General features: G+C 50.4%; 2 protein-coding genes across 13 annotated transcripts in view; both read right to left on the bottom strand.

The window, feature by feature from the left end:
- Positions 1-411: 411 nt before the first annotated feature.
- Positions 412-4609, bottom strand: HMGN2 (high mobility group nucleosomal binding domain 2). The gene is made up of 6 exons (XM_064281534.1): positions 4414-4609; positions 3291-3335; positions 3027-3056; positions 2611-2661; positions 1855-1950; positions 412-1290 (listed from the first exon to the last, which is right to left on the bottom strand). Exons 1-6 carry the CDS (start codon positions 4426-4428, stop codon positions 1255-1257), a joined length of 273 nt encoding a protein of 90 aa, XP_064137604.1. The 5' UTR covers positions 4429-4609; the 3' UTR covers positions 412-1254.
- Positions 4610-5737: 1128 nt separating this feature from the next.
- DHDDS (dehydrodolichyl diphosphate synthase subunit) overlaps positions 5738-9028 on the bottom strand; it is a 30625-nt gene continuing 27334 nt past the window's right edge. For 11 of the 12 annotated variants that reach the window (XM_064281524.1, XM_064281530.1, XM_064281525.1 and 8 more), the window contains exon 9: positions 5738-8052. In XM_064281524.1, coding sequence (XP_064137594.1) covers positions 7813-8052 — 240 coding nt within the window. In that variant the 3' untranslated portion in view covers positions 5738-7812. The remainder of the gene's footprint in view (positions 8053-9028) is intronic. The other variant, XM_023554390.2, reaches the window with a different exon arrangement.

The raw sequence follows: 9028 nt of genomic DNA, 5'->3' as shown, positions 1-9028 counted from the left end.
TTACACACCTTGTGGTCAGCTGTGTATAGATAGGGCACTTTCTCCTGACACAGTGGCTCTTGTTAATCTGCTAATTCTACAGAGTTTGTAAAGGCGGATCAAGCCGAGGCCCTCTGCTGTCAGCTACCAGGCCTAAATCTCAGATCCACTGAAAACCGCATTTAAGAATACACCTCAGGGAATGTTAGGTAACCAAGTTCAGGAAACGCTTCTCTGTCCCAGCCTCTCACCACCAGCCAGCCTATTCTTGGGATCCCTTCCTAACCCCACCTAGCACAGGTATTTTGGAGAATGACTACAGATCAATGAAAGACTGATTTTACATGGAACCTGTACATCGCAACACCCTGGTTAGGAGAGACTTGGAGAACCCAGACTCCCCTCACCTGTAGGAAAAGATCAGAGGCAGCATTCCAAGCCAAACTGTATCCAGCTTTATTAAAGATACTTTTCATAAACAATCATGGTATTTCAGGCAGAACATGGGCAGACAACCGTTAACAATATACGACAACTTTCCAACTCCCTTCTTCAGTGGACTACCAAAATCAGAAAGCCACTATAAAACCCAATGAAGTCTTCATTTGATGCTCTCGACAGGGAAAGTTTAGAGTGAGGGTTGACATTTCACATTTAGCATGTTGTTTAACAACTTTTCACAAGCCGACCCTGACTTTCAGAAAATGAAATGAAAATGGCAGAATTATCAATCCTAAGATCCACATCTAAAAAACGGAACTGCTGCTCTTTTGAGGGATGCTACTGAAATGGCATCCCTGCAAAGTCCAGATTGCCTGACATACTGGTAACCAATTTTTTGGGGTCAGATCCCAACAGGTCTCTGGGTTTATGGGAGTCAAGTCTACGCTGAAGGCAGAGAGAGAGAAGAGGACATGAGGACGTAAAAACAAATTTTACTTTTTCCACACCACAAGGCATTTGTGCCAAGGTGGCTAATGGGTGTCAACATCAGGGAATCCCTCCTCCTGGGAACCAAGAGAAGGTCTCTCAAAACTAGAAGGGAAAGGTGTTTTCTTCCATTATCAATCCAGCCTTGGAGAAATTCTATTAGTGACATTTGCCCCTTCCCCAAAAAACAACAATGAAGTGTTCTGTGTGCTAACAACATAGCTTAAAAAAAAAAAAAAAAAAAAAAGTAAAACAAAATTCTGCATTTTTATAAAACTTGATAAAAAATAGTATTTCAAACTGTACAGTCACCAGAAGTACACAGTTATCAAAAATGCACACACTTCACTTGGCATCTCCAGCACCTTCAGCTTTCTGTGCCTAAAAGAAAAGCAGACAGATTTTGAAACAATCTTCATTTCATATTCCTTCGATAGCATTATTCCGCTCCTAGGCCAAAGTTGAGGTTTCAGACACTTAAAACACTAGACTTTGCCACTTCTTTTGAGACTTGCTAGGTCACCTTGTAAAGTCACTCTCCCTCTGGGCATTTTAAAATTGTGGGAGGCGGCACACCAGGGGTAGAAGACCTAAGATTACTCTCAGCTTGCAAATTCTATGCGTTTTATGAGTGCTATTCTTGGAAGAAGTCGGGAAATCTCAGCTGCAGTAAGAGTGTGACACCTTACAACAGGATAAAAGATATATCTCGTATCGCAGCGTCCAGTATTGGATGGTGGAGACTTCATCCAAGATCTAAACTAAGGGGAAGACTGTAAATACAAGTGTGAACTCTGGACTGAAACATACTTCTGTGTCACACATCAAAAAAAGCAGACTACAACTGAAGTGATGTGACCATAGGAGAAGGGCAACCCCACAGTTTTTGGGATCAATAACTGATTGAATGAGCAGACCAAATGAAAAATCAAATTGTAGTTGTACCTGGTCTGTTTTGGCATCTCCATTTTCTGCTGGGTTATTCCCATCCTTGCCAGCATCAGCTTTCCCCTTTTTCCCTTTGGGTACCTTCTCTCCCTTCTAAAAGAAAGGACGGGTTGAAAAAAAAAAAGAAGAGCTATTTCTCCCAATTTCATGTTACCAGAGTATGTTCCGCAAAGTTCTACACAAGGTATGATTATTTATTAAAGATTAAAAAAAATTAAAAAACCAGGGCTTGAAGCAGTTTAGACCCCTGCTGAGAATTTGCATTTCTAACAAGTTCCCGGGAAGTTATACATTAAGAATCACCTGGGGATTTTGTTAAAATGTGCATTCTGATTCAAAGGAGGGGGAGGGCAGGCAAATTCTTAGCAGGAGCTAGAACCAGAAAAGAACTGGTTCACAGCCCTGCAAAAAACCCACAGGACAACCCTCACCAACTCATGTGAACCACCAGTCAAAAATGAGACCAAATTGCCTATTATTTGTTTTGATCTTTAATATATTAAGATCCATAAATATAAATAATAGGATACATCACACTTGGATATTTAACAGCCAAAATTCAGTTTTCTATAAATTGATGATAAAATCCTTGCCTAAGAAACTACTACTATAAACGCCAGGAATAAAACAACTTATATATTAAAAAATTATTAAAGTTCATTAACAGGTCATCATTATGCTTAAATATTTTAGAAACTGCTCCAGGAATTCTGCAATTCTCTCAAAGGACACTCGTTTCACAGGCCCACTCACCTTTGCAGGGGCCTTTTTAGGCTTAGGCTCTGGCTTTGGGGGAGCAGGTTTCTTTTTGAGAGGGAGGGGAGGGAAAAAGAGAACATTAGTACAATGGACCAAGGAAAACCCAACAAAATCATAGTACCACCAGCAAAGAATTTTCTCCCACTTCTCAGAAGTTTTTGTCGCTGCTTTTCCATTAGAATGTCCTATCTCCAGAACCTCACTCAAGTTTGAAGCATTCTACCCGTTCTAGTTTGGCCACTGTTATCAGATTTTCAGAACCAGCAATCCTCAAGTGCACAAGAGTCCAAAGTAGAATGGAATATTCAAAACCACCCACTAATCATACTTCTTAGGAAGTAGAGAAGTTGTCTTTAAACACTTATTAGATTCAGGGATAAAAAATAAAATGTAAAAGCAAACATACTTACAGCAGATAACCTTGCGGATCTCCTCTGTGGCTATTTAAAAAAAAATTGAAAAAGTTAGGGAAAGCATAGCAAAACCACTTAAAAAAAAGATTAAAAAGTACAAACAGACGTTTTGGTGCTAATTTGTTCTAGACTGTAAGAAAAGAAAAATACTTAGACAAAGTCAGGTCGAAACTTGGTTGCTAACTGCCACCTAAGGAGTCCTATAGTCTTTGCCAGTCCGAGGCTTTGTAAGACCCCAAAAGAAAATAGAATAAAACTTACTTCGTCCTTCACCTTGGCTTTATCTCCCTTAGCATCCCCTTCAGCCTATAAAAAAAAGACAACAAAAAAAGGCAAAAAAAAAAAAAATTTCAGCCTCTGAAAAAGTATTTTATGACTCTTCTGTGCTTAATAAAGCCCTAAACAGAAAAATTAGAGTGACTTTTACACGTAACTTTTCTAGGTCATACATAAATCGTCAGTTTTTGGTATCCCCATCGCCTATGCGAATAATTGAAGCGCTTAGAAAGCTGTATGCTTGCTCGTTTGTTTAAGTTTCATGGCCAGTCGGGCTCCAAGTGAACCCAAAACGCGCACGAGAGAGACCTTCGGGAATCTGAACCGAGCGGCCATGGGAAGCGCGGGACAGACAGGCGCGAGGCACAGGGAGAGACAGGGCCGCCTGCGCCACCACGCCAGGCAGAAGCAACAGCTGCAGATGGTGCAAACAAACCCCCTCCGGAGGCGGAGCCCGAGCGCCGTTGCCATGGCAGCCGTCGAGGGCGGGAGCAAGAGGCGCGCAGCCGGGAGACTCGTGGGCGACGGCGGCGCGCACCGGCGCTGGTTTAGGCGCGGGGTCCGTGGGCGGCGCGCTGGGTCCGTGCGCACCGCACTCCCCTCCCCGGAGAGGGCGGCGCGCAGACGGAGGCGGGGCCACGCACCACGAGCCCCGCCCCCGAGGGAGGTCGGGCCCGCCCCCTCACGGCGGCGGTTTTTTGGCGGCAGCGCGTTCCCCCGCCCGCCAACCCCGAGCGCCGTCTTCCCGCCCTTTCGGGTTTGAATTGCCCGCCCGCGGGGAAGAGGAGGGGGCCTCGCGGTGGGGGAGGGGGCGCGGGGCGGGTGCAACGAGCCCGAGGAGAGCGGGATAAACAGCGGCCAACATGGCTCCTCCCGCCGCGGCTGCCGTTCCTCCAATATGGCCTCTGGCGCCCGCGGGCAGCCGAGCCGCGCGGGGCTAGCCCCAGGCCGCCTGCCGCCCCCTTGGGCCCCGGCGCTCGGCGGCAAAGTCTGCTCCAGCCCAGGGCCGATCCTCGCGCCCAAAGCTAGGCAGGCGGCGGCGGCGGCAGCGGTGTTGGCCGCGGCAGCGGCGGGGCGGCCTAGCGCCTGGGGCTCTCGCGCCACGTACCTTTCTCTTGGGCATGGTGGCGACGGCGGTGGGACGCAGGCGCTAAACGCGAGGATGCAGCGGCGCGCGAGCTTTGGCCGATCCGGGGGTCGTTCTCGCCTCTTCTTCACACTGCTCAGGCTCCGGGGGGTTTATAAAGTTTTTATAGCGCTGGGAGCCCCGGACCGGTTAGAACCGGATTTCACCTCCCGCCGCTGTTCATTGGCCCAGCTGGGGTCACGTGGGCGGGGTTTAAACTCACCTCCTCTGGAGGGAGTGAGAAGGGGGGCCTGGGGGGAAGGCGCGCGAAACGGCGGCGCGCCGAGGGAGGGGGTGGGGGCGCAGCGGGGGAGGCGCGTCGAAGGCAATAAATGGGGGGGGGTGCATGAATCGGCGGGGTTTGGGGTTCGGCTCCCACCAAGAGCTGGGTTTTGCAAACTACCAAGTTCCTTCCACCTTATGCAACCGAGCAACCCACTTCTCTAAGCCGTGCAACACTCGGAGCGCATCTGAGCCGCTTTCCTTCCTGCTCCCGCTGGGGGCCCCAGGAGAGGGTTCGCAAGGCCTGGCCGCCCGCCCTACTCCACTGGAGGCGGGAGTGAGCGCGCGGCTCAGAAGCACCGGCTGCAGTTCCCAGGGCCAAGGCTGACGCTGAAGTGGAGAAAGAGCGGGGAAGCCAGCTTGGCGCAGCCGGACGTGCATCCTTCCAAGCTGCCACTCCGAGGGAGCCTTTCTTGTGCACCTCACCTGGAAGGCGGTGCACCCGAGGTGGAGGGGGGGGGGAGTCGAGGGTAGACTTTACACGCAAAGGTGCCTTTCGGGTGCAGTGGGGCAGGTAGGAGCTGTTCTTTCAGCACTCGTTGTTCAGCCACCTCCCCAAACGCTAAGGAAGTGCCCCCTCTCCCCCACGCCTGTCCGATGGCTTCTTTAGGTCCTTGTATTGCGGGACCTCAAGATCCCACCACAGAATGATGGAGAGCGGCCACCAGGAAGGCCTACCAGCTCTTCCCTCGCCCTAGGCTGCATCCATCTCGGATGCATCCAACCCAGCTGCCCCCACCCGACGCGGCCACCAAGCCTGGGCGCTGCAAACGCAGCTGGCGAAATCTCCCCTACCACACTGTCAGGCTGGCTTCACTTGCGCAAGGAAAAGGACGGTGGAAGAAAGCGCCCCGGGGGATTAGAAAACACGTAGAGGAACAGGTGTTGCGATGGCAAAAGGTCTCTTCCAGTGCCCCTGAGTTCAAAGCTAGGGGTCCTGGAGCTTACCAAGGGCACCTGAGGAAGGACAGACAATTGCAGCAGCAAAACATGATATTCTTCTGTTGCACTGCTGGCAAACAACTTTTTACAGCTAAGAAAAATTTAAAATTCTATTTTACACCCAGGAGAACACAAGACATGATATTCTCGAATGGGGACTTGGCTCACAGGTGGAAGGACATTCAAATGGGTACCACCTGGATTCTTGAGACAAGCGTTAAGCTGGTTTGAACAAATCATACTGTTAGAAAGCAACCACAGTGAGTTCCAATATTTTGCAGCCCCTGCTCCTGGGCCTCAGTGCCTTCTGGGACAGCTCCTCCCTACCCCACCCTGTGTACCTTTCCCAGAATTTAAGACTTCAGGCCAAAAGAGATACCAGCCCTATTAATCACCTTTGCTGTACCCCAATCACATTAGGGAAAGTCAGGCACAAAAAAGGAGCCACGACTCAACAGCCATGCTCACAGGGCAGATTCCGTTTGCTGCCTCCAGCCCCTCAATCCCGCCTTAATTGTAGGGCTCTGCATTATAGCCACATAATTCATGCCTCCCTAATTAAAGCTGTCAACAGCCCCATTGTAAAGCTGGAAAATGTACAGCACCTGCTCTCTGGGAACCCTGTGCCAGGGATTGGTAGTGGGGAGTGCCAGGTGTGTGTGGGGGCTTGCCAAAGGGTACACTGATTGGCTTCTCAATCATAGCGCCTGGCATTTATACTTGATTCTCAGAGCAGGGATGATGGCCAAGGGGTCTCTTATGCCAGGTATCCAGGCACAGAAAGAGGAGGAGGGGACTGAAGTACAGGAAGGTTATAGGTCTGAAGAGTATGCTCTTAACACTGCTTGTAAGGTCGGGCTTCTACCCTAGAGGGAGGTGCTGGGGAAACAGCTTGCACAAAGTAAAATGGGAAGACTAACTGGAGTAGCATTTGGTTGGTACTACTGGCAGTGCTTTTTGCTCTGGGGCACCTGAAGCACAGAGCTGCTCAGGCATACAGCTCTTCAAAGGCACCAATCCTGTCAGCAGCTCTGCAGCAAGGCCTGGCAGGGACAGGTAAGGGAAAGGACTCAGCCCTTGACTCTACCCTACCCTCTCTTTTCTGCTGGGCAGCCCTGGTTCTCACAAGCAGAGAAGGGCCTGGAATAAGCTGGGACTCAGCCATGCTTAAAATAAATCGTCTCAGGGCCTGCTTAGGGGGCCAGGTCAAAAAGCCAAGAAGCCTCTGAGATAGAGCTGAGAAGTGGGAATCAGAGTTTGAGAATGGTGAGGCGGGAGGCAGAGTGAGGTGGGAAAAGTACTTTCTATGCTTCTGGTCCTGATGTGTCACAGGGCAGGAGGCCGGTGTTGGATTAGGCTCACTAGGGCCTACAGCCTGTTACCCTGTAGCTACGGAGAGGGCTGGCCTTTGGGGGGAGTGGAGCCTGGCCCCATGCCCTGCAAGGAGGAGAAAAGCTTGTGTGGGCTGAGTCGACAATAGGTAATTGGATTGTAATCACCAGCCTGGCTTCCGCGCCATTGGGGCCGCTGAGGCTTTCAGTGAGCAATCAGTGCTGCATGGTGGGAGGGGTAGGGATTCAACAGCGAATCCCAGGTGGACAGCCAAGGGGGAGGAACAGCAGATGGGCAAATTTTCTTTCTGTCTCTCCCGCCCCTTTCTTCCTTGCCCAAATAACGTTGGTTGCCTATTAGCTATTTACCAGCTGATCAAAGGTGGAGCCAAATCTTTTGTGCAAGTCAGGTGGAAGGCTAAAATGGATAAGCAAGGGGCTGGAGTTTGGGGAGACGTCTCCCCACAGTTCTGTGCTGAAGGATGGGCTGGTTGAAAAAGAAAGTGCTTCTAGGAGCACAGACGGCAATGCCAACAGAGGAAGGAGTGGCAGCCCAAGTTGGCGGCCTGCTCTCCAAACCTACTGGTGACCAGAGCTAGGTTTAGCGTACTTGCAGGGGACTCTCACTCTCAACCCCCCCAGGGGGCCGCTGTCCCAGGCAGCCCAAGGGTATCTCTGGCCAGCAGAGCTGGCTTCGGTGGCTCCCCTGCTGGGCAAAGGGAACACAGTTCATCATCAGGAAGAAGATGCCTTTCACCAAGAAAAGAAGAAGGAGTGGGGCCCTGAAGGCAGAGGGCAGGGCAGAGTGGCAGGTGGCCAGCCTCACTCAGGCTGATGCAGTGCCCAGACGTGCCAACCAGTCAGCCCGCTTGAGTTCCAAGGCCTGCAGGAAGCCTTGGACCCGCTCTTCCCGTCTGGCTGAGAGTTTGTGCAAGAATGTCCGTCGGAGCTGGGCGTCCCCACTGGCCTGAAGCCCCTCTTGCAGCAGCTGCTCGGTCACTGCAGCCTGGTCCCTCTCCAGCTGCTGCCTCTTCCGCTCCTCTGCATACATGTCTCGGGCCTTCTGCTAGAGAAAAGTGGGGATTGGGGTGGGGAAATCATTTTTAGGTGTGGGTGGAGTTGGGATGGAGAAGATGTGGGGTGGGGCTCAGGGCAGGCTAAGTTAGATGTAACAGTGGAGACTGTACCAGACTTGGAAAGGCTTGGCAGAAGGCATGTGGTGTTTGGTGCCCAGGTAGCATAGGCAGGGCAGTAGCAGTTCTGGGTCCATCTTGGTTTGTTTTGGGTGGGGAGCATCTGTATTTCTTGAAATTCTTCTCAGGTTTTCAATTAGAAGGGAATCAGATAAACATGGGTCTGGCTTCTGGTTCCTCTACCAATAGCTGTGTGGCTTTGGGCAAATCCTCTCCTAACCACGTTGCTGCATCTGTAAAGTGGGGGTTGTGCCTATCTTGAAGAATGGTTTTAAGGATTAGAGATAATATATGCAAAATCCTCTCTAGCATATTAGCAGGATCTCAAACAGAAACAGTAATTTTATAAGTTATTACTGTCTATTCTCTGCTGCAAGGAAGGTCCCATTCCTATATGGGGTGCACCCTTGGGGTCACCTCCCTTGGTCTCCTAGGTCACTCTAAGGGTGTCATCCTCCTCCTCCCTAAGCTGTTCTTCAGAGTTTAGCTCCAACTTGCCTCCTGTATGGAGACCTACTTGACTCTTACAGCAAATGACCCTCATATAAACATTCTGAGATGCAAATTCAGATCCCTTAAGCTACTTACTGCATTCTGCCTAGTAGAACAGGTGTCTGTGTCCATAGTTCACTTTTTCTGTTAAAAAATAAGCCCTGGAGGGCTTGATAGAGCCCCGGGCTCCTAGAGCCAGCTCTGACACCAGGTAGGTGATCATACTCCCTGACAGCACTTCTCACACCTTGTGTGTGAGTCCAGGCAAACCATGAACTCCTACAGGAGAGACAGTGCTCCTCATCTCTGGCAATTGGGATACCCTGTACATGTGATTTACTCAACTGACTGACCATC

Source organism: Loxodonta africana, chromosome 3, assembly GCF_030014295.1.
Source record: "Loxodonta africana isolate mLoxAfr1 chromosome 3, mLoxAfr1.hap2, whole genome shotgun sequence".
NCBI lineage: Eukaryota > Metazoa > Chordata > Mammalia > Proboscidea > Elephantidae > Loxodonta > Loxodonta africana.
The sequence above is the reverse complement of the archived record's forward strand: the minus strand, read 5'-3'. Positions and strand labels throughout refer to the sequence as shown.

Excerpts from the sequence above, each read along its gene's own strand:
- HMGN2 (XM_064281534.1), bottom strand. Across the intron at positions 2,662-3,026 it reads GATCCGCAAGGTTATCTGCT|AAACCTGCTCCCCCAAAGCC; the intron begins GTAAGTATGTTT and ends CCTCTCAAAAAG. Across the intron at positions 1,951-2,610 it reads CTAAAAAGGCCCCTGCAAAG|AAGGGAGAGAAGGTACCCAA; the intron begins GTGAGTGGGCCT and ends CCTTTCTTTTAG.